This window comes from Chlorocebus sabaeus, chromosome 14, assembly GCF_047675955.1.
Source record: "Chlorocebus sabaeus isolate Y175 chromosome 14, mChlSab1.0.hap1, whole genome shotgun sequence".
NCBI classification, from domain to species: domain Eukaryota; kingdom Metazoa; phylum Chordata; class Mammalia; order Primates; family Cercopithecidae; genus Chlorocebus; species Chlorocebus sabaeus.
The window spans coordinates 43346323-43371816 of NC_132917.1; the positions used below are offsets into that span (position 1 = coordinate 43346323).

The 25494-nt window shown below is 39.3% G+C and overlaps 1 protein-coding gene across 9 annotated transcripts in view; it reads right to left on the reverse strand.

Moving 5' to 3' along the window:
- THADA (THADA armadillo repeat containing) overlaps positions 1-19924 on the reverse strand; it is a 351338-nt gene extending 331414 nt beyond the window's left edge. For 3 of the 9 annotated variants that reach the window (XM_038006864.2, XM_073022942.1, XM_038006859.2), the window contains exons 1-10: positions 19796-19924; positions 16482-16581; positions 16108-16202; positions 14963-15093; positions 11278-11426; positions 11126-11158; positions 10826-10874; positions 6191-6378; positions 3040-3134; positions 1557-1777 (exon numbers count right to left, since the gene is read on the reverse strand). In XM_038006864.2, the coding sequence (XP_037862792.2) occupies positions 1557-1777; positions 3040-3134; positions 6191-6378; positions 10826-10874; positions 11126-11158; positions 11278-11426; positions 14963-15093; positions 16108-16202; positions 16482-16557 (1037 nt within the window). In that variant the 5' untranslated portion in view covers positions 16558-16581; positions 19796-19924. Of the gene's footprint in view, positions 1-1556; positions 1778-3039; positions 3135-6190; positions 6379-8239; positions 8494-10825; positions 10875-11125; positions 11159-11277; positions 11427-14962; positions 15094-16107; positions 16203-16481; positions 16582-17010; positions 17058-19497 lie in introns of those variants that run through there. The other 6 variants (XM_038006858.2, XM_038006860.2, XM_073022941.1 and 3 more) reach the window with 6 other exon arrangements.
- Positions 19925-25494: the final 5570 nt, after the last annotated feature.

Sequence of the window (25494 nt, forward strand, 5' to 3'; positions counted from 1 at the left end):
TCACTCTCTTGATTGTGATGATGATTACATGTGTAATCTATTTATTTATTTATTTATTTTTGAGACGGGGTCTTGCTCTGTCACCCTGGCTGGAGCACAGGGGCGCAATCTCGGCTCACTGCAACCCCTGCCTCCCAGGTTCAAGCGATTCTCCTGCCTCAGCCTCCCTAGTAGCTGGGATGACAGGCACATGCCACCACACCTGGCTAATTTTTTGCATTTTTAGCAGAGACGGGGTTTCACCATGTTGACCAGGTTGGTGCTGAACTCCTGACCTCAAGTGATCCACCTGCCTGAGATCTGCACACCTGGGATTACAGGTGTGAGCCACCATGCCTGGCCTATACATGTAATTTAAAACATAAGGAAAGCCAAGGGTTGGAGATGGTTGGGGGAATGGGGCTTCTCTGTGATAAAAATATTCTAAAGTTATTTGAATTAACTTTTAAGATGTTAAAAATTAATTTTAGAAATGTTGATAGTTTATCAGACTTGTGAGGATCACTTTAGATTACCTATGTTAATGTTCTTCATAAATTCTAAAGCACTACACATGTAGAAATTTTTATAGTTTTAAAAAACGATGGTAAAAACAAATTTGAAGAAAAAAATGTTTTAAAGAAAAAAGATAGCATGAAGAATATTAAAAATTAATTTTTGAAATGCTGGTGGTTGTACAACTCTGTGAATAAACTAATAAAGTGAATTGTACACTTTAACTTTATGAATTGCATAATATATTAATTATAGCTCCAGTATGTAAAAAATTATTTTAATTTTCCTCCTTTATTCATATGTTCATTATTATCAAGCTGTATATATGTTTTGACATTTCATATATGTGATCACTTTCAGCTATTATGGCAAAAACACCACAAAAATACAAAATACAGCCCCATGAAGTCAGAAGACCTTCTAATATTGCTGTCTCAGGTTCTTATTAGCAATATGCTCTTAGGTAAGCATTTACTTTTCTAAGCCTCCCTTTGCCCATTCAACAAATTAGATTTCTTATCCTATATAGTAGACATATGAGGATCACATTAGATTACCTATGTTGAAGTTCTTTATAAATTCTAAAGTACTATACATATAAAACTTTTATAGTTTTAAAAAATGATAACATTGAAAATGTTAAAAATTAATTTTAGAAATGTTCCTCACCAGCTAACCTGCAGCAATAATTTCATTTATTTTTTTTTTTTTTGAGATAGGATCTCACTCTGTCACCCAGGCTTGAGTGCAGTGGCACAATCATACCTCACTGCATCCTTGGCCTCCTGGGCTCAGGCAATCTTCCTATTTCAGCCTCCCAAGTAGCTGAGACTACAGGTGCATGCCACCACACCCAGCTAAGTTTTAAAAGTTTTGTACAGAGAGGGTCTCACTATGTCACCCAGGCTGGTTTTGAACTTCTGGCCTCAAGTGATCCTCTTGCCTCAGCCTACCGAGAGGGTAGCTGGGATTACAGGCACAAGCCACTCTAGCTTTTGGACTACATCTTTTAAATGTCTTACAAGTGAAACAAAATATGAGACAATAGCATCAAAACTCACTGTGAACTCAAGGTGAACAAAACATGTGCAGTATCCAAGAGAAGGGCCTCCCCACTCCGACCCATGCTCCCATTCTGCCAGTCCAACATGGCAAGTGTCCCCTGACATAGGAATAAGACAGCTGACCCAGAGACGTTACCACAACAGAGGCTTCTGCAGCTGTTCATAAACCACTCGGGGACACTGGTGCAGTCCACAGAACGAAGAAGCACACTGCTAATCTGGAAAAATATAGCAGAGCTAATACACATAAAGCTTTTAAAACTTTTCAGAGACATTTCAAAATACAAACCCAAACATCTCTTTCCCCTGAAAAATCCTAGGAAAAATGACTAAACCCAAAGATAAAATACCCACAAATGTCATTATTATTATATTAGTATTAAAGGAAAAAAATTACATCAAGTACGTGAATGATTTTGCTGGTTGGAATGTACTGGCAGAGCACAACACATCGCCACCTGCAGGTGGATAAGCTTAACAACTCTTTTTTTTTGGTTTTTTTTTTTAAACAAATGCTTTTAGAGGTGATTTGAGAAATAAACATCTTCAACTTATTCAAAGATAATTACTTCGTGTGATCTCATAAAATAATGCACACATATTTTTCTAAGGTAAGGTAAAAAGATAAAATAAGTTTCCATATAATATAGCAAGCAAAAAAAGAAACCTACTAGTAAAAAATACAAGGATTGTGGCCAGAATTATCAAATTATACTTTCTATAAGAAGCAAATTTACTGAAAAATTGACTCTATCTAGCATGCTTCCTGTCTAAAGTACATGATTTGGGTTATTCTTAATAAAAAACACATTTATCAGAAAAGTTATTACTGTGTATGTATCTATACATTAATATGCATAATTTTAACATTAAAAATATCTTTTAACATACTATTGAGAGATGACACTGAACAAACAGCACTAGAAAAAACTAAAAGAATATACATCAAAAATGTTTATAGTGATTATCTTTGTGAGATGGGCTTACAGGTGACTGTTATTGTCTTTTTGTTATTGTTGCTTTATCTGAAATTTTGGAATTGTCTCTTATTATAAGAGAAAAGGGTCATCGGAAGGAACCAGACAATGCAAAAAAAATTCTTTTAATTCCCTTCTTTAAAAATATTTTTAATTTTTTTTTTAAGAGACAAGGTCTCACTCTGCTGCCCAGGCTGATGCAATCTTATCTCACTGCAGCCTTAAACTCCTGGGCTCAAGCGATCCTCCCACCTCAACCTCTCAAGAGCTGGGATTACAGGTGTGCACCACCATATCCAGCGAATTTTTTTATTTTTTGTAGAGACAAAGTCTAGCTAAACTCCCCAGGCTAATCTCAAACTCCTGGCCTCAAGTGACCCGCCTGCCTTGGCCACCCAAAGTGTTGGGATTATAAGTGTGAGCCACCGCACCAAGCCAAAAATATTTTTTAAACATACTCTAACTCTCAATAAAGTACAATTCTAAAAAGGAGATGCACTTACCAAATGAGGAATCTTTTCAGATGGGTGAAACATAGTCTTAATAAAAAGAGTAATAGCTAATCCAGATGTGCTCTGTACAGTCTGTAATAGATCATCTATTTGGCAAAAAAGAAGACAACTTATGTTAAATAATGAATATTCTGTTACAGTGGAAAGAGCAGATGCTGAGCAGCCAGATAGGCCTGGCTACAATTTCTAGTCTGACCACTTCCTGGGTGAATAGGTCTTACATAAATTATTTTAAATCCCACAAACTCTGTTTTCTCTTCTGTAAAATGGGATAACTCTTAACTGACACAGTGTCAGGTTTAGATGAACAATGAATATAAAGGCTTTTTAGAAGCAGTCTCACTCTGTTGCCAGGTCGGAGTACAGTGGCATGATCTTGGCTCACGGCAACCTCTACCTCCCGGGTTCAAGCGATTCTCCTGCCTCAGCCTCCTGAATAGGTAGAATTACAGGCGCGTGCCACCACACCCAGCTAATTTTTGCATTTTTAGTAGAGACAGGGTTTCACCATGTTGGCCATGATGGTCTCAATCTCTTGACCTTGTGATCCGCCCACCTCAGCCTCCCAAAGTGTTGGGATTACAGGCGTGAGCCACCGCGCCCGGCTGAATATAAAGGCTTTTAAGCCCAGCATATAGATACTCAATAAATGTGATTCCTTCCTCTCTCCTCTAACATACACTTTCTTCCTCTCCAACTACTGCTTCCCAGAACACCTAACAGCAACACCACCTGTCCCTTCCTCTCCACCAATGCCTCTGTATCCCAATCACCACAGACATAGACTTTTTCAATGTGTAAAGAATGTACGTAAGTGCTAACTACAAACTTTGCTAGCACTGACACTGTACCCATAGCAACCAGTTTTGACTTGGTATCTTCTTTTTGTTTTATCTCTATTAACCTCTAATACCATGGTGAATTGTTCAACCTGGGGAAAGAAGTATGACATCATAAACTACGTACTAAATGTCCATTCTGCCCTTTATCCCTGATAACAAAACTGTGACTTTGATTGGGGAAGCCACATGCCCAGCCAAAAGCAGGATACCTGCTTCTTCAATCTTCTTTGCAACTAAAGGTAGGTATATAAGAGGGTTCAGGCCAATTGGATGTAAGCCAGTCACTTGAGTATCCTGATTAAAAGTAAAGATGCAACTGGCCTTCCTTCTTCCTGCCTTGAATACACATCTGGAGCTACAGCAGTCATATGGCAATCACAAGGCAATAAACGTGGGAGAAAGCCAATCTGCTGAAGATGGCACAGCAGAAAAGCAGAAAATGTGTGGGTCATACATTGCCTATACCAGTTCTGGATCAACTGCCTCTGAACTTCTTATGTGGGAAAGGAGGTTTGGTTTTCAGTTACTTGCAGCTAAACACTTTACTGATTATGAACTTCAAAATGCTAGAAAAGAATAGTACTGATTAGGTGCCATCAACTTTTCAGAAAAGAAGCTATTTCTTTTTTTTTTTTTGAGACAGAGTCTTGCTCTGTCACCAGGCTGCAGTGCAGTGGCATGATCTTGGTTCACGGCAACCTCTGCCTCCTGGGTTCAAGTGATCCCCCTGCCTCAGCCTCCCGAGTAGCTGGGACTACAGGTGCACGCCACCACAACCGGCTAATTTTTTTTTTTTTCGTATTTTAGTGGAGACGGGATTTCACCACGTTGGCCAAAATGGTCTCAATCTCCTGACCTTGTGATCAGCCCGCCTTGGCCTCCCAAAGTGCTGGGATTACAGGCATGAGCCACCACACAAGGCTGAAGCATATTAAAATCATGTATTCTCTACATTTCATTAGTTAGAGAATCTTTTTTAGACTAACATAGTCCTCTTTTAAAAAGTAAATAACCTCTGAAAAGTTTTCTGTAAGTTACATCTTAATAAAAGTAACTTCAACTACTTTCCTTTCAATACCTGAGAACTCAGGCAAAAAGAAAAATGGAAATACTAATTGGACAAAATATAGCTAAGACTTTCGTTACCAGGGTTTAAAACACAATGAGGCTGGGCGTGGTGGCTCACACCTGTAATCCCAGCACTTTGGGAGGCCAAGGCAGGCAGATCACCTGAGGTCAGGAGTTCTAGACCAGCCTGGCCAACATGGTGAAACCCCATCTGTACTAAAAATACAAAAAAAGAAAAAAAAAAATTAGCCAGGCATGGTGGTGCACACCTGTAATCCTAGCTACTCGGGAGGCTGAGGCAGGAGAATCACTTGAATCTGGGAGGCAGAGGTTGCAGTGAGCCAAGATCGCGCCACTGCACTCCAGTGTGGGCAACAGAGACAGACTCCATCGCAGACAAAAAAAAAAACACAAACAATGAGATGCTATTGTTTTCCAATCAGCCTAGCAAAACCAGAGTCAGTTACTGTTTTTCACTAACAAGAGCTCTAAAGAGATCCATTAGCATGTTTTTAATTAAGTTACATTTCATACATATATTACCATATAGAAAGGGAGGTGAAAAGAGGATAATTCAACTTTTTATATAAATACTTGTGTTAGGTATCACTTTTTCTTAATCTTATAATGACAAACCACAGATTCCAAAAAAAGTGACAGAAAACAAATTTATAGCTTAATAAATTATTTAAAAGTGATCACCCTTGAACCTATCTTCCAAGGCAAGAAATAGAACTCAGCTACTCAGACTGGGCACAGTGGTTCACACATATAATCCCAGCACTTTGGGAGGCCAAGGTGAGCAGATCACTTGAGGCAAGGAGTTTGAGAACAGCCTGGCCAACATGACGAAACCCTGTCTCTACTAAAAATACAAAAAATTTGTCAGGTGTGGCGGCACCCTCCTGTAATCCCAGCTACTCAGAAGCTGAGGCACGAGAATCGCTTGAACCTGGGAGGTGAAACCCAAGATGTGGAGGTTGCAGTGAACCAACATCACGCCACTACACTCCAGTCTGGGCAGCAGAGTGAGATTCGGTCTCAAAAAAAATAAAATAAAATAAAATAAAACCATGTAATCCAGGGCCTCCCTCCATTTTGGGAGGCTGAGTAAGGATACATTCCACACCTCAGTTAAGTATCACTTTTCATACTGTTAGTAGGAAAAGCTGATTGGCACTCAATTTTAACTGTCAATTATATATCATTTGTATATAATTTGTTACACTTACCATCGCTTAAAAACTTGGTAAAAATACTCAGCAATCCACACATATTTTGCCATATGGGAGAACTGGAAGCCTTCCAAAGATTTCCCTGGAAATCTTGTACTTTCTGTACTAACGTCATTGAAACTCTAATGCCTACCAATAAGTCATTCATCAACTGTGTTTGAATAATATGATTTCCAGCACATTTTCTATAAAGAAGAAAAGACATTATTACAAAAGGAAATTCAAACAAAAATGTGAACATTTCTAATTCCCAGCAAAATAAATACATTCCTCAAAGGCCCGAAATCCATTTTAAATTATGATAATTTATTCCTCTCTCTTCCATTCCTACAAACATTCCAATTATGTAGATACTAACTGCAAACTTTCAACACCCTTTACTTATCAACATGTCCCTCTTTCTCAGTCAACAACTAACTTTACTTCTTTTAGGGCAAAGATAAGAAATCAAGAATGAATGACAGAACTTGGGCTGGGCGAAGTGGCTCACACCTGTAATCCCAGCACTTTGGGAGGCCGAGGCAGGCAGATCATTTGAGGTCTGGAGTTTGGGACCAGCTTGACCAACATGGCAAAACAGTGTCTCTACTACAAATACAAAAATTAGCCAGGTGTGGTGGCACATGCCTGTAATCCCAGCTACTCAGGGGGCTGAGGCAGGAGAATCACTTGAACCCCAGAGGCAGAGGGTGCAGTGAGCCAAGATGGCACCATTGTACTCCAGCTGGGCGACAAAGCAAGACATCATCTTAAAAAAAAAAAAAAAAAAAAGAATGACATAACTTACAAACTTGAACACTCTCTCAACGTTGATATATTTTCCCTCCCTGGCTTTTTTTTTCTTTTTTGAGACAGAGTCTCGCTCTGTTGCCCAGGCTGGAGTGCAGTGGTGCAATCTGGGCTCACTGCAAACTCCACTTCCCGGGTTCAAGCAATTCTACTGCCTCATCCTCCCAAGTAGCTGGGATTACAAGCAAGCCATCATGTCCGGCTAATTTTTATATTTTTAGTAGAGACAGGGGTTTTGCCATGTTGGCCAGGCTGGTCTCGAACTCCTGAACTCAAGTGATCCGCCTGCCTCGGCCTTCCAAAGTGCTGAGATTACAGGTGTGAGAAACCATGTCCGGCCCCTCCCTGACTTCTAAAATGTCAGGCTCTCTCGCAGATTTTCCCCTACTTCACCAGCACTCCTTCTCAGATACTTTCACTAATTCATCCTCTTCTCCCTAATCTTTTTGCGTTAGGAAAGTCCAGGACTCAGTCTTTATTCCTCTTCTTTTCTCCATCTAATTCTCTCCCTTGCTGATCTCTTTTAGTTCATCAGCTTTAAATTATAATCTACGTGCTGATAATTCCCAAATTTTTATCTCCAACCCAGACCTCTGTCTAATTCCTTTCTGGTATATCTAACTTCCCGATATTTTTACTTGGATGTCTAACAGACATCTCTAAATAAGTGAACTTATCTTCAACTCCAAATCTGCTGTACCTGCTGCATCTTTATCCTATAAAAACACTGTAATCATCCTTGCTGCCCCTCCTCTCCATTTCATCTACAGGAAAATCCTGTTGGTTCTACCTTCAAAATACATCTAGAATCAGACCAACTCCATTGCTATATCTTGGCCTGAGCCACTCTCATCTCTCCCTTGGGTTACTGCCATAGCCTCCTAACTGGTCTCTTGCAGCTTCTGTCCTTCCCTCTCAGTCAGTTCTCAACACAGCAAAACACAGAATAATCCTATTAAGGCAAAAGTTAGGAAAAACAACTTGGTAGTTTCTCAAAAACTTAAACATAGAATTATCTTATGAGTCCACTCTTATGTATATACCCAAAAGAGCTAAAAGCAGAGACTCAAAGATATACTTGTACATCAACGTTTATAGCAAAATTATTCACAATAGCCTAAAGGTAGAAACAGACCAAATGTCCATCGACAGATGGATTAACATGTGGTCTACACATACAATGGGATATTATTCGGCCACAAAAAGGAATGAAATTCTGATATATGCTACAAACGTGGATGACCCTTGAAAACACACCTGTAATCCCAGCACTTTGTGGGGCTGGGGCAGGGGCACTGCTTGAGCTTAGGAGTTTGAAACCAGCCAGGGCAACATGGTGAAACCCTATTTCTACCAAAAATATAAAAACAGGGCATAGTGGTGGACGTCTGTGGTCCCAGCTACTCCAGAGGCTGAGGTAGAAGGACCGCTTGAGCTTGGGGGGCAGAAGTTGCAGTGAGCCACGATCCTGCACTCCAGCTTGGGTGACAGAGCCAGAACTTGTCTCAATTAAAAAAAAAAAAAAGGAAACATAAATGAAATAAGCCTGACACAAAAGGACAAATATTATATGATTCATAAGAATCGCCTAGAATACGCAAATTCAAAAAGACAGAAAGTAGAATAGAGATTACCTGGGGCTACAGGAAATGACTTTTTTTAAAAAAATAAAATTTCCTTTCTTTTGGACACACTGAACTTGAGGTACCTGTAGAACATCCAAGCTGAGATGTCCACAAGTCAACTGTCAACTGATCTCCATCACTCTACCACTCAGGAAAGAGATCTAACTTGGAGTAATAAATTCAGGAATCCTGAGTATATAGGTGGTGGCTGACACCAAAGTGGACGTTATTAAGCAGTTCAAACAAACAAAATAAAAAGGACAGAACCCACCTTTACACGATGAGCATAAAAAGAAGAGCCAAAAAGGAGAAGAAGAGACAAAGAGCTCCTGCTATGGCAAAAGGCTACCATGAGTGAAAGACGATGATGTACAGGTATTATTTCTCCTCTCTCCCAGAACCTCCTTAAACCAACAGCCATGGGATTTAAAACGTAAAAAGATAAATTCTAAAGGCAACCAATATGCAACAAGACAATAACAATAATAGTTCAGAAGCTGCAAAGCAGATGATGAGTGATAACTGACAGCAGAATCAAGAAAAGTGGATGCTCAGCCAGGGAACAAGCCCAGAAGCCATTTGATTTGTAGTACCAAATGGCTCAGAAACTGTTGGCACTAGGTACTCCTTGATGTGGAGGTAAACATAGGATTGAAAACAGGAAGACTAAATACCTCCGAGCCAGCAAACAACTTGTTTATCTTTAGAAAAGGTAAAACAGGTGTCTGGCAAGGAAGATAGCACACACAGATAAGGCAACAACATATTATAAAAAAGAGAATTAGGTAAATACATGTACAATGCAGGCCAAATACTGAGACCTCAGCCTTCTTCCCTCACTCAGCAACCAGACTATTAAGACAATGGTTTAGAAGATTCTTCCATGGCAAATCCAGTATCTAAGCAAAAAGATTTAAACATACTGACATCTTTAGGTTTCCTCAAGGAAGAGTTCCCCCAAGAAACAGCCCAGCTAGACTAGCCTACAATAAAATCTGCAGTCAACTCCACCCATAGGCACAGGCATTCTAATCAATCCTCGGTGTCCCATTATTAAATATGACTACCCGAGCTGGGCACGGTGGCTCACGCCTATAATCCTAGCACTTTGGGAGCCAAGGAGGGAGGATCACTTGAGCCAATGAGTTCGAGACTAGCCTGGGCATTATAGTGAGACCTCATTCCTACAAAAAATTAAAAATAAAAAAAAATTAGCCAAGCATTGTGGCAGACACCTGTAGTCTCAGCTACTTGGGAGACTGAGGTGGGAGTATAACTTGAACCCAGGGAGGCAAGAGGTGCAGTGAGCCAAGATCGTGCCACTGCACTCAAGCCTGGGCAACAGAACGAGACCCTGTCACAAAAAAAAAAAAAAATTAATATATAGATAGATAGACAGATAGATAGAAACACGTAATTGCCCCGCCAAGGATCATCAGACTTCTAAGGAAAGCTTCTAATAAGAAATATACTGAACCAGCAAACAGAAACAAGCAACCTGGAAGAAACAGAGACTATGTAAAGATGATAAAAAACAAAAAACTATCATGAATATATCCTCAGAGAAATAACAGAGGATATTTCATTCACGAAATAAAAACAGGATGCTATGAAAAAGGAACACACTCAGGTGAGGAAAAGAGTTCTTTCACTTACTCTCATAACAATTTATTAAATTTTTAATTTTTCATTTAAATATTTTAATATAGTTTAAATATTAAAATTTTGTATTTATTAAAATTAAGTATCAAACCTCTAAAAAATAGATTTAAATAATTGGGTCTAATATTAATGGAGAAAGGGGCTGCGCATAGTGGCTAACACCTGTAATCTCAACACTTTGGGAGGTCAAAGCAGGTAGATTACTTCAGTCCAGTAGTTTAAGACGAGCCTGGGCAACATAGTGAGACTCTGTCTCCAAAAAAATACAAAAATTCGCTGGATGTGGTGGTGCATGCCTGTAGTCTCAGCTACATGGGAGGCTGAGGTGATAGAAACACTTGAGCCCAGGAGGTTGAGGCTGCAGTGAGCTATGATCACACCACTGCACTCTAGCCTGGGTGACACAGCAAGACCCCGCCTCAAAAAAATATAATAGTAATAATATTAATGAAGAGGGATGAAAAGATCACATTCTGAGACTTTCAAATTTTTCTGTGTACAAAGACAATGTACAACTGCAAGTGTGCACACACAAATGCCAACATATAGCACTTGCCTATTTTCTTCCACGATTTCAATTAAACTCTTCTGCAGAAAATGAAGCACTGAAACAAAAGAATATGACAAACCAGAATTTAAAACTGTGAACTTCAACTTCGATAAAATAAAATATTTTGTATCACTGTTATATAAAATGATACCATGATATAGAAACAAAAATTTAAAAGGAAGGCGCATGATGTACCTGAGTTATCTACAATGCTCTACCTATTGCCAAGAAACTTAAAACAGCCAGTTCCAAAATGACTCATAGATGCCATCAACTCATGGAACAAAATAAAATAATAGGACTTACCATTTTTAAGCAGATTATTAACACCTGCTCTACCTGTAGAGGAAAAATTGAACGCTGGTAAGGAGTTTCATGACCAAAATTAGTATCATTTAAAACCTATGATGTGATGAGAGGCGTTAGCCAGAAAAAGGACTAGAAAAGTGCTGCCTTACCCAAGTTAAAGTTCTCCATACAGGAAGATATATTGTCAATTACTTTCCTATAGGAGTATAAGTCAGTAGTATTCAATTCTTCCTGAAGACGAGAAGTAAAACGGCGTACAGCCTCAGGTAGAAAAAATTCAGGTAGGCTATTTAGTGAGCTAGAAAAAGAAACAAGTATTAAAAATCTGACAATCTAATAGCCCCAGAATATGTGGGGAGGGAAGAGAATCATATAAATGTGGGAATACTGAACTAAACCTTCAAAATACAGCCAGAAAATTACAACTCCACACTACCATCACTGGAATTCCCTGACCTATCAGCTCATCTGGTCTCCCTGCTTCCATCTTGCTTCTCTTCCATCTCCCAGATTATTCTCAACAAAGTAGGCAGAGTGACACTGTTAAAACACCATGTCAATTCTCTTACCAAAGCCTCCAACAACATCCTTTTCAGTTAAAGTACTAGACGAAGTGTTTGCAGTGACTTACAAGGTCCTCCCTACACAATCTGGCACTACCGTAAGCTCCTGACCTCATCTTTTTTTTTTCTTTTCTTTTCTTGATTTTTAAACGGCATCCATCACAATCCTGACCTCATCTTGATCCTTGTTCACTTAGCTCTAGCTAGATGGCCTTGCTCAGTTCTGACATACCAGTCTTTGCTCCTGCTGTTTCTTCCATCCAAAAGACTCTTCTTTCAAATATACTCAACAATCATTGCCTCATCCCTTTCAGGTCAATCTCAATTATCTTATCACGTCTGAGCAAAGCTCTATGAAGTGACCATAGTATTTTAAATTGTAACCCTCACCCCATCCTTTATGTCCCCTTTCCTCCCTCCCCGCTTTTAGACAGCACTCATGCCATCTAATAGCCTATAAATGTTACTTATTTACTTCGTCTATTTTCTATCTTCCCCTTAGAATGTAATCTCCATTCTGGACTGTTTCATTCATTCTACCCCCAATTCCTAGAGGAGTGCTGAAACACAGTAGGCAGCCAATAAAAATTTATCAAATGAATAAATTAAACATATCAATTTTGTCTCAATTAATATAAATCAAAACTGATAGGCTTTGTTCTAAATATAACTGGACACTTCAAAGTTTTTCTGGAAGAAAAGAATTCAAAAATGGGAATATTCAGAGTAAGAAAAGTCACTAGAGGGATGACTTAACACTGATACATAATTAAAACACATTATCAAACTATAGTAAATAAAAGTGTGGTGTTGGTGTATGAACAAATGGACCCAAATCAGAAATTAAACCCATGTATATACGTGAACATATAATACAATAAGATGGTGTTCCAAATAAGCAGGCAAAAATGGACTATTCAACGGTTTGGATAAGTGGTTCCCCATATAAAAAAGAAAACTAAATTGAATCCCTACCTCATACTACATTCAAACCTTAATTCCAGATGGACGTAAGGGTTGAGCAAAAAAAAAAACAGTATAAGGCCTGCAAATAATATTGTAAATAATCTTGTATTACAGAAAGCATATATAGTAAGGTATAAAACTCAGAAATCTACACACACAAAAATTAGCTGAGTTGATAACCAAAATAAAATTTTAATTTTTGTAAAGACAAGACACCATGAGAGAGTTTAAAGACAAGTAACAAAGGAATGTATTTGGCATATCATCTATACAGAAGTCTTATAAATCAAGAAAACATTCTAACAAGAAAATGTACAAAGGATATGTAATTAAAAAAAAAATAGTCACTCAAACTCCACACATTGAAAAATGTTCAATCACACTAGTAATCTGGGATACATAAATTATAATGATAGCATCTTCACTCATTAGATTTTAAAAGATTTAAAGATTCATATTATCCAATGTTGGAAATATATGAAGAAGAAATAAGCATTCTAACTCAATTGGTAGTCTGGGGGAGTACAATTTAACAAGAATTTCAATAGGCCTAATTTTTGGTCCAGAAATTCTACTTCTTGGAATTTATCTCAGAGAAATACACATATATAATTATAAACATAAGAATATCACTGCAATGGGGAAGTGATTACTTTAAAACATATAATATAAATCACATAATATGTACCATACATAGATACATATATGTCATATATATGGTACATTTAAATTTTGGTATATTCATATTACAGAATATTTATAGCTGAAAAAGGACTGTTGGCAGGAATGTAAAATGCTGCATATTGAAAACAGTATGACAGTTGCTCAAAAAATTAAAAATAGTATGACCATATGGTCCAGCAATCCCACTTCTGGGTATATATCCAAAGAACTGAAAGCAGGATCTCAAAGAAATATTTGCACACCCATGTTCACAGCAGCATTATTCATAACAGCCAAGCAGTGGAAGCAACCCAAAGGTCCACTGAAAGATGAATGGATGAACAAAACACAGTATATACATACAACAGAACATTAAGCCTTTTAAGAGAAGAAAATCCTGTCATATGCTATGGTAGGGATGAACCTTAAGGACATTACGTTAAGTGAAATAAGTCAGTCACAAAAATACAAATACAAATATTACACTAATATGAGGTATCTAAAGTAATCAAATTCCTGAATGGGAAGTGGCTGCCAAAGCCTGGGCAGGAAATGGGGAGTTGTTACTTAATGAGTACAGAGTTTCAGAGCTTTGCAGATGACAAGGTTCTAGAGATCATTGCACTGCAATGTGAATATACTTAACAATAGTGAACTATATGCAATTAAAAATCATTAAGACTCAAACATCGTATGTTCTCACTCATAAGTGGGAGCTAATCTATGAGGATGCAAAGCCATAAGAATGATACAACGGACTCTGGGGATTCAGGGGAAAGGGTGGGAAGGGGGTGAGAAATAAAAAGACTACAAATTTCTGGGTACAGTATACACCGCTCAGGTGATGTGTGCACCAAAATCTCAGAAATCACCACTTATTCACGTAACCAAATACCACCTGTTCCCCAAAAACCTATGGAAATAAAAATTAAAATTTTAAAAAAAGAATTCATTAAAAAAAAAAAGGTTAAGACTGAGGTTTTATGTTACGTGTCTTTTACTACAATTTTTTTTTTAAAGGATTATATGACATGGAAATATCTCTAAGACATTCTTTAGTGAAAAAACAAGCTACAGAACATTATGTAGAATACAATCTCGTTTACAGATACATAAAAAAAAGTAGAATGTAACACACATATGCAGACCTCAGAGAAAAGGTCTAGAAAGATAAATACCAAAATGGTAAGTGACAATCTTTACTAAGAAAAGATAAGTCCTAAACAATGAAATGGAAGCCTTACCTTTTGTTTTGTATACTTCTATATAGTTTAAAATTTTTACACCAAGCCTATATTCCTGTGTTATCTATGTAAATATATATTTAAACCAAGAACAGATAGGACAAAAAGAGGAAAAAACAGCAAGATGACATTTAAACATAATCAATAAATGTAAATGGATTGAGGGAGGAGTTAGAAAACTAGAGCCCACAGCCTGTTTATTAAGTCTGAGACCTAAGAAGGCTTTTTATATTTTTAAAAAGTTGTAATTAATCAGTGAAAACAGAGAAGAAACCGTATGAATGAACTTTTTGTGATCTATATCAGTTCAGTTTTATCAAACCAAGGAAGGAACTTTAGTTACTTTCAGTCAAATTCAACACTTTTTAACACCCGATTTCCCTTCCTTTTTTTCTTACCTTGCCAATACTTTCTTCAAGGGATTCTTTAGACTCAAAGAAAGATAAATGCCTGCTAAAATATCCAAACAACTTTGAATAGTGGGATCACACACGCCATTTTTATCTACTTTCTCCAGCAGAGGCACAATCTATAATACAAAACATTGAAGTAATTTTTCTCATATCAAGTATAGCAAAGTAACATGGTTCCAGATACTCTTTAAAGTCTCAATTGCTGGGCACAGTGGCTCACCCCTGTAATCCCAACACTTTCAGAGGCTGAGATGGGCAGATCACTTGAGCCCAGGAGAGCTCGAGACCAGCTTGGGCAACACTGAGAAATCCTGTCTCTAAAAAAAAAATACAAAAATTGGCCAGGCATGGTGGTGCATGCCTGTAGTCCCAGCTACTCAGCCACTCAGGGGCCTGAGGCAGGAGGATCGCTTGAGCCCAGGAGGTTGAGGCTGTGGTTGAGCCAAGACTGCACCAGTGCACTCCAGCCTGGGTAAGAGAGCGAGACCCTGTCTCAAAAAAAATAAATAAAATAAAGTGTCAATTATAATGTGAAATGTTTTCCATACTCCACTGTCAAGGATACGGATTTAAACACCTATTTCACTATTTATTAACTTTTTAAACCCATGTCCCCAACTCTCTCTTTACCCTCCAGACCCACCTCCACAGAGAATCACAGACCTGTTAATGGCTTACAGTAAAGGACAGCTGTAGCACAATTTAAAAACCAGTAACAAATTTACTTGCTTTCCAAAACAAAAAAACTATGTGTGCTCAAATGGTAAATCCTAATACTGAAATACTAATAAGTATAATATTTATATTTTAAATTAACTTTTAAATGTGCCTGCTAAAAAGTTTTGAAGATTCATATATTTTAAAATTTATCTCCACAAAAGAGGTATGTACAATTATCTTCTACCTTATCTATTTACAGCTCAATTATGATAGAAGCCTGAATATGGCTTCTATTGCCGCTTTGAATATACGGATATTATACAATAAACAGAAAACAAAAAAAAATACCTATTTGTTAATGATAAACTGATATGCAATAACTAGGGGCCAAAAACTGTCAGTGATTTTTTAAAATCCTTAATAGCATGATACTCTTAAAAATGCATTCATGAATATCAATTCAGACTTACCTGTTTAACATAATGGATTTGTGACACTCCATCCGTGAGTTGTACACAACGTAACAGCAAAGAAGCTAGATTTTTCCCTTCCGCATCAGCAAAAGCTACATAACATATACAAAAAAATTTTTTTCAATGATTTAACAGTAAGTTAAATATAACTTCGCCTTTGTTGTGCATTCTACAAAATCTTTTAATTATAAACCAAAGCAATAGGTGGAACGTAGTCTGAAGACAGAATTTTAAGAAAATTTTTACATCCAAAACATAAGGAAAAATATAAAGAATTTGAATATTATATGCTAGGGGTCCCAGTGATTAAAATACTCTGCTTGCAAACTAGAAAAAAATATATTAAATAAGGGAAACCAGAAGTCACCTACATTTCAAAGTTTCAAGGTCCTGATGGCAAATGGTCAACACAGCAACTTGCATTTCTTTCTTCTTCTTTACACCCATTTTAAATAGAATTAACAGTAGTCACTGCAAGAAAGAAGACTTCAAGGCATTAATGTAATGTTTCTCAACCTCAGCACTATCAATTTTTGGCTGGGTTCATTCTTTGTGAACAGTATCATCCTATGCATTATGTTTCATGCATCCCCATCTCTACCCGTTAGACGCCAGCGGCACCCTCCTCCCTCCCAAGTTGTGATAACCAAAATATGTCTCCAAACATTGCCAAGTGTCCCCTGGGGGGCAAAACTGCCCCAGAATAAGAATCACTGTCTAAGAATTTCTGATGTGAAGAAGCAAAATGTTTTAAGCTCAAGTTTATTACTGACTGAAGTTATTTTACCTACTATGACTCAGTCTTTGTATTTTAAAATATAGCAAACTTTCCTTTTAGTGAACACACACACCAAAAAAACCTAGCATAGTTTTTCCAAAAATAAAGTACTTCAAATTAACCTCAGTGACTTGTTAGACTAACAGGAGGTACCACCATGTACTGATTTCTGCAAAAATGAAAAAAAAAAAAATTTTTTTTAATACTATTCTCTTGAGTTTGCTTTTATTGATACTTAACAAATCAACGGGTTCATAACAGGCTAAACATCTCAACTCAAAGACTACACGACTACACACTAATAGTACCATGCCATCTGGAAAGAAGTTGGTAGCGAAATGTCATAGGGCTCTTTTCTTGATGCAGTTAGCATTTTTAGCAGTATTTATGATGAAAATATTAGAGGATATAATGTAGTACATGTATAAAATAAACTAATCTGGAAGGACATGTTGAATAATGCAATCAGGAATAAAAACAGGTCAATAAACTGGAATAATGAGCAATACGAAATTTACCAAGATGAAATATAAATAAATGTAAAGGGCTGCATTTAGTTTAGGGGAAAAAACTCAGAAATAGAGGCTGGGAAAGCAAAACGTAGTTTGAAACAGCTCAGCAGCACAAGATGACAGCCAAAAACCACAGAAGTCAGCCATATCAGAGCGCATGATTTTATCCAAACAGGTCAGGTGACATGTATAGAGCATTAGGTGCAGCGCTGGCGGCCATACTTTAAGGAGCCATAACAAACAATGTAGCTGATTTCTGAAGGACCTAGAGAGCACCTCCTTCAGAGAACAGCTCAGTTAACCAAAGGTGTTTGGCCTTGAGAAAAGTCAACAGGACAAGAGCCTTAAAACAGCTACTAGACTGTTTTGGAGAAAAAGGGAGTAGATTCATTTGTCTACTATAGACTTATTGTCTTGCTATTAGTAAAAGTTAGTACAAGCTACAGGGAGACAGATTCCAGATCAATACAAAGGAAAAGCTCTATGTTCCCACTAAGGACTGGGCTACCTTTTAAACAAAGAATTTCCCAACACCAGGAATATTTGAAGAGAAGATGACTGAATATTTTGTCTTGGACTCCTGAAATAGCCCCCTAACTGGTCTCCTAACTTCTACACTTACCTCCAAAGAGCCCATTCTGTTTACAGTCATCAGAGCAATCTCTTTAAAAAAAAAAAAAAAAGCTCTCATCTAATTGAATTACTTACTCTCTTCCTTAAAACTTTCCAAGGGTTTCTAAATACACTTAGAATAAAATTCAAACTTGAGGCTGGGCGTGGGGGCTCGTGCCTGTAATCCCAGCACTTTGGAAGGCCGAGGCGGGTGGATCTCCTGAAGTCAGGAGTACAAGACCAGCCTGGCCAAGATGGTGAAACCCGGTCTGCACCAAAAAAAAATACAAAAATTAGCCGGGCGTGGTGGCGGGCGCCTATAACCCCAGCTACTCCGGGGGCTGAGGCAGGAGAATCGCTTGAACCCCAGAGGGAAAAGTTGCAGTGAGCCGAGATAGTGCCACCGCACTCCAGCCTGGCGACAAGAGCGAAACTCTGTCTCAAAAAATAAATAAATAAATAAATAAATAAATAAATAACAAAAACTGGAGATTTTGCCCTTCAAGGCCCTAAATAATCTGGCCCTGCCTTCCTCCACTCTTCATCTCAAACCAATCTCCTCTTCACCATCTCAAGAGCTTTGCACTTTCCGATGCTCTTATTCCCACCTAAGAGGCTTTACACTTCCCAGTATCTCTGCCCCTTAATGTTCTTGCAAGACTGACTCCTCACCATTCATGTTTCTGCTGCAATATTACCTTCTAAAAGCCTTCCATGACCACTCTATCTAAAATCTCACCAATCCAACACACGTAGACACCATTTCCGTCAATTTTCTTCATAGCACTTACTAGTACAGAAATTACCCTAACTTGTACATTTGTATATTGTCTGTCTCCCCTAGCAGCAAACTGAATGACGGCAGCAACTTTAATCTGTTTTGTTCATGTTTCAGGCCTCAATTCCTAAACCAGTGCCTGGCACATAGTAGGTGTTTAACAAACACTTGACGAAAAAACAAATTAACAAACATTTGTCAGAGATGTTCTAGAAGAGATACATGTCTTTAAGGGCAGGAAGGTGGACCACCTGGTATCTAAAATCCATTCTACATCTAAGTGACATTCTACATCTTAAGAACCTATGATCTGTTTGGGAAGTAAGAAATCAATACAGTAATGGCAGGTGAGCAACCACTTAACCAAAAATGGACGCAGCTAGGAAAGTGTCGACAACAGAGTAATTTGTAAAGGGACAGTCAGATCCAGCGGAATTGAGGCACGCTTCCTAAGAAAGCAACCACTGTACAACGACAGAAGAGATTGGGGAACGTAACTAGGGAGACTATTCTCTGATGAAAGGTAAGCAAGTTTGCAGGAGGATTTGCTCTTGCAATTCTGAGGGCTATACAAAAGCAGACTCGGTAATTATGCCTGCTCAAATGTGTGTCCTGAAGAACCGGGGTCCCCAAGGGGGTAAATCCCGGTGTCTACCGCAAGGCCAGAAGGTGCCCAGTAAATTACACTCCTCCTAAGTCCCACTTACTGCTTCCCTTTAGAACGCTGCTTCACTCTACACCTTCCTGGCTGACTCCCACAAACATTCTCTGGGCGATATCTGAACCACGTGGAGTTCAGGAATGACAGTGGGAGAAAGGGGTTAAAGTGCTGTCTCCATGGAGACCTTAGCGACCGGAAATCAGTTTCACAGCCGCCGAATCCTGGCGATACCAAAAATTGGCAATTGGTGTGGCTCGCCAGACGGCCCTAGCAAAACTGGCCGAGCCGAGCGCAAAGTCACGCGCTACCGCGGGTCTGGCAGGCAAGACACCTGGGAGCCAAACCTCGTGCCCGTCGGCGTCTGAGAAGAGTCGGAGGCGCCTGGACAAGTCCCGGAAGCAGGTCTCCTTCTACCGCGTCTCCGAGACTCGCAACGCGGTCCGCGGTCGACTACCGGGTCAGGGCTAAGAGAGGGAAGGAGGGGTAACCTGGGGGAGTCATCGCGAGAATTGACCAAACTCAGCTCCTCCAGTCGGAGTTCAATGAGGTCGTGACGTCACCGGGGTGGGCGGTAGCTATCGGGTTTGGTTAATCTGCCGCTTTACCGTCAGCGCCGCGCGTTCCTCGTGGTATTGGGGCTGACCGGCCCTGTTGCGCACACGTCATTGTCTTCATATGCTTGGACGCCTGGGAAGCGCTTTTGTCCCAGTCCAGACCTTCCACCTTTCTCCCGCTCTGTTGGCCCAGTGCAGAGTCTAGGAGAAAACTACGTGGAGTTTAGAGCCTGCGAGATGGAGCAGGGAGTTGGGCGGCGACTGAACGGAAGCCATAAGAAGAATTCGGACTAAAATGAGAAGTGCTGTACCAACGTGTGCCAAAGCGCATTTATTCATTCAATGAATAATGAGCTCTACTGTCAGAGCGTCTCCAGGCGCTAGCCTTGGAAGTTATCCCCTACTGAGGATACATATGTTACGCAGCACATACAAATTGTCAGATGGTTCGGTCCTTGAAAAATACAATAACTTGATGTCACTGGGAGCTGCGAAAGGGGCCAAGATCAGGAAATAGACCTGATACTATTATCAGGAGGATTAATTTGGAAAATAGAAACATGTCAGTTCCCTAAACGTTAATGACAAGTTTTTAATAATTATTTTCCGAATTTTTTATTATCACCTTGCCTTGGTTTTCTTTGTAGCTTTACCACATATGTATGTATCACTATCTTGTTTTGTTCAATTTTGAACTTTTTGGAATTGTGTATGTATTCTGCAGCAATTTGCTTCTTTCAGCATTGCTTTTCGTATTCACCTACATAAAAGCAGGCGGCTGTGGTGCTCTTCGTCCAGGCTGGAGTGCAGTGGTGCTATCTCGGCTCACTGCAACCTCCGCCTCCCAGGTTCAAGCGATTGTCCTGCCTCAGCCTCCTGAGTAGCTGGGATTACAGGCGCACGCCACCACGCTTGGCTAATTTTTGTATTTTTTTAGTAGAGACAGGGTTTCACCATGTTGCTCATGCTGGTCTTGAACTCCTGACCTCGTGATCCGCCCGCCTCAGCCTCCCAAAGTGCTGGGGTTACAGACGTGAGCCACAGTACCCGGCCCGTAATTTTGCATTGTTTAATATACTTCATTATGTATCCATCCTGCTGCCTCTTAACGTGGATTATTTCCAGTTTTTGCTCTAACATTGCTGCTGTGAACTATGTTGTGCATGTCAACTGGTGAGTGTGAGCAGACGATAAATATGTTGTACATATCAGCTGGTGAGTGTGAGCAGACGGTAAATATTTTGTACGTATCAGCTGGTGAGTGTGAGCAGACGGTAAATATGTTGTATGTATCAGCTGGTGAGTGTGAGCAGACGGTAAATATGTTGTACGTATCAGCTGGTGAGTGTGAGCAGACAGTAAATATGTTGTACGTATCAGCTGGTGAGTGTGTGCAGACGGTTCTCTACCATAATTTTTTGTCATATTTTTGACCCGGACTGATAGTAAGAAATACATTGTAGACTTTGAAACTGTGGACATATAAGTATTCACACATAACTGAAGTAAACATTTCTTGAAATGTTACTTTACAGGAGCTGTGAGATTTTATTTCCTTTTTTTTGTAAATTATGGTAAAATACACAACAAAATTTATCATTTTAACTATTTTTAAGTTTTATGCTTTTTAAAATATGTATATTGTTTCAGACCTACTAATTATATAACTCAGTGGGTCCGAACCCTTTTTTTGTTCTGACCAAACCATTTTAAAGGGGCAGACACTTCAACTCTTCACCCTACACAGTGAGAGGTGGGCTAGGAGGCAAACATAATAAACATACGTTGAAAGGTGAAACTACTGTTAAAACTTAAGACAAATTAAACTTAACAGGGTTTAACTGAGCAAGGGGAAAAATGATTCTCAAATCAGGCAGCCTCCAGAATCATAGCAGATTCAGAGAGACTCAGAGAGACTCCAGGGATGCCTCGTGGTCAGAGCACGTCTATAGACAAAGAAAGGAAAGTAATGTACAAAAAACAAGTAAGGTACGGAAGCAGCTGGTTGTGTTACATACAGCTTGGCGTTTGCCTTACCTGAGCACAGTTTGAACAGTCAGCATTGTGTGAATAGTTGAAGTATGGCTGCTGGGATTGGCCGAGACTCAGCTATTGTTACAGAAGGACACTCCTAAATTAGGCTTTCAGCCTTGTCTACTTACTAAGTTAAGTTATGGTTCATCCATAATGACTCAAATATGGAAGTACAGAGGCTTTCTCAGGCCATATTTACTTCAATTTAACACCGCCATGGAAAAAATAGGGGAATGGAAAGTGAGAGTATAGGGTAGATACGTTGCAACATTAAATGGGGTAGTCAGAGTAGGCCTAATTGAGTCAAGATTTGCAAGAGACATAGACAGTTGGGGAAGGGGAAACCTTCCATACAGAGGGAACAGCCAGTACAAAGTTTCTAGGGCAGTACTTGCCTGTTCAGAGAATAGCAAGGAGGTAAGAGTGGCCGGAGCCAAGCAAGGTTAGTAAGGAGTGGGACAAGGGGCTTTGGATTATGTAAGGCTTTCACATTATTTTATGGATTCTTTCACTCATCGGTGAAATGAGGAGTGATTTTGAGCAAAAGAATAATAAGATTTAATGTACATTTCAAAATAATCACTGGAGCTACTTTGTTAAGAAGAGACTGTAGGTCGGACGTGGTGGCTTACGCCTGTAATCCCAACACTTTGGGAGGCTGAGGAGGGCGGATCACCTGAGCTCAGAAGTTCAAGACCACCCCGGGCAACATGGTGAAACCTTGTCTCTACAAAAATACGAAAAAATTAGCTGGGCATGGTGGTGTGTGCCTGTAGTCCCAGCTATTCGGGAGGCTGAGGCACAAGAATTGCTTGAGCCCCGGAGGCAGAGGTTGCAGTGAGCTGAGATTATGCCACTGCACTCCAGCTTGAGCTGCAGAGTGAGACTCCGTCTCAAAACAGAAAAAAATAAGAGACTGTGGAGCCTGCAGGAAGCCCAGTGAGGCTGTTGTGGTAAACTAGGCAGGCAGGATGCTGGTGGCACTGGCCAGGGTGGTAGCAGTGGAGAATGGGAGGCGGACAGATTTTGGATATAATCTGAAAGTAGAGCTAACAGGATTTTTTCTGAAGGATAGAATATGGGTATGAAGAAATGAAGAGTCAAAGATGAGTCCAAAGTTTCTGGCCTGAGCACCTGGAAGGATGAAGTTGCCAAAGTTTACTAGAAGCAGATTTGAATGGGTTTAAAAGAGACTGGGAAGAGAGGAATCGGCAAGATCAAGCAAAGGCAACTCCTTCTAGTCCTTCTAATACACAAGGGGCAGATAAGTGGAAGATAACACCTGGAGGAAGTATACTGCCAAAAGCAATCTACACACCCAATGCAATCTCCATTGAAATACCACCATTATTCCTCACAGAATTAGAAAAAACAATTCCAAAATTCATATGGAACCAAAAAAGAGCCCGCATAGCCAAAGCAAGACTAAGCAAAAGTAACAAATCTGGAGGCATCATACTACCTGATTTCAAACTGTACTACAAGGCCATAGTCACCAAAACAGCATAGTACATAAGCACATAGACCAGTGGAACAGAATAGAGAACCCAGAAATAAACCCAAATACGTGTGACCAACTGAACTTCGACAAAGCAAACAAAAACATAAAGTTGGGAAAGGACACCCTTTTCAACAAAAGATGCTGGGATAATTGGCTAAATGTAGCCAATAAATGTAGGAGAATGAAACTGAATCGTCATCTCTCGCCTTATACAAAAATCAACTCAAGATGGATTAAGAATTTAAATCTAAGACCTGACACTCTAAAAACTCTAGAACATAACTTTGGAAAAACCCTTCCCGACATTGGCTTAGGCAAGGATTTCATGACCAAGAACCCCAAAACAAATACACTAAAAGCAAAGATAAATAGTTGGGATTTAATTAAACTAAAGAGCTTTTGCACGGCAAAGAATAGTCAGCAGAGTAAACAAACAACCCACAGAGTGGGAGAATGTCTTCACAATCTATACATCTGACAAAGGACTAATATCCGGAATCTACAACAAACTGAAACAAATCAGTAAGAAAAAAATAAACACTTCCATCAAAAATTGGGCTAAAGATATGAATAGATAATTCTCAAAAGAAGGGCCAGGCACAGTGGCTCCCACCTGTAATCCCAGCACTTTGGGAGGCTGACACAGGCAGTTCACCTGAAGTCAGGAGTTCGAGATCAGCCTGACCAACATGGAGAAACCCTGTCTCTACTAAAAAATACAAAATTAGCCAGGCATGGTGGCACATGTCTGTAATCCCAGTTACTCGGGAGGCTGAGACAGGAGAATCACTTGAACCCAGGAGGTGGAGGCTGCAGTGAGCCGAGATCTCACCATTATACTCCAGCCTGGGCAACAAGAGCGAAACTGTCAAAAGAAATTAAAAAGTAAAAAAACAAATAATAAGAAGAAGATACACAAATGGCCAACAAACATGAAAAAATGCTCAACATCACTAATGATCAGGAAAATGCAAATCAAAACCACGATGCAATACCACCTTACTCCTACAAGAACAGCCATAATCAAAAAAATCAAAAAACAGTAGATGTTGGCATGAATGTGGTGATCAGGGAACACTTCTACACTGCTGGTGGGAATGTGAACTAGTACAGCCACTATGGAAAACAGCGTAGAGATTCCTTAAAAAACTGAAAGTAGAACTACCATTTGATCCAGCAATCCCACTACTGGGTATCTACCCAGAGGAAAGGTTATTATACGAAAACGACACTTGCATACGCATGTTTATAGCAGCACAATTCACAGTTGCAAAATCTTGGAACCAATCCAAATGCCCATCAATCAACGAGTGGGTAAATAAACTGTGGTATATATACAATGGAATACTGCTTGGCCATAAAAAGGAATGAAATAACAGCATTTGCAATGACCTGGATGAGTTTGGAGACTATTATTCTAAGTAAAGTAACTCAGGAATTGAAAATCAAACATCATATGTTCTCACTGATCATTGGGAGCTAAGCTATGAGGACACAAAGGCATAGGAATGGTACAATAGACTTTGGGGACTTGCAGGGAAGAGTGGGAGGGGAGCGAGGGATAAAAGATGACAAATATGGTGCAGTGTACGCTGCTCGGGTGATGGGTGCACCAAAATCTCACATCGCACAGACCACCACTAAAGAACTTACTCATGCAACCAAATACCACCTGTACCCCAATAACTTATGGGAAAAAATAAAAAATAAAGTAAATCAATCAATAAATAAAATTCCCCCCCCACCACCACCACACACACACGCACACAAAACCACCACCAACAACAACAAAAAAAACCCTATGTTCTCATAGAGAATCATCTGTTACTTTCCAGACAGACAAACCCCAATTATTTCCAGGTAACAAAGGTTTGGTTTTAAAGGTTGAAATAGTGACATCTTTGAAGAAGATATCCTCTTTTTTGCTAGACATCTGGTGGCATTACCAACTTGA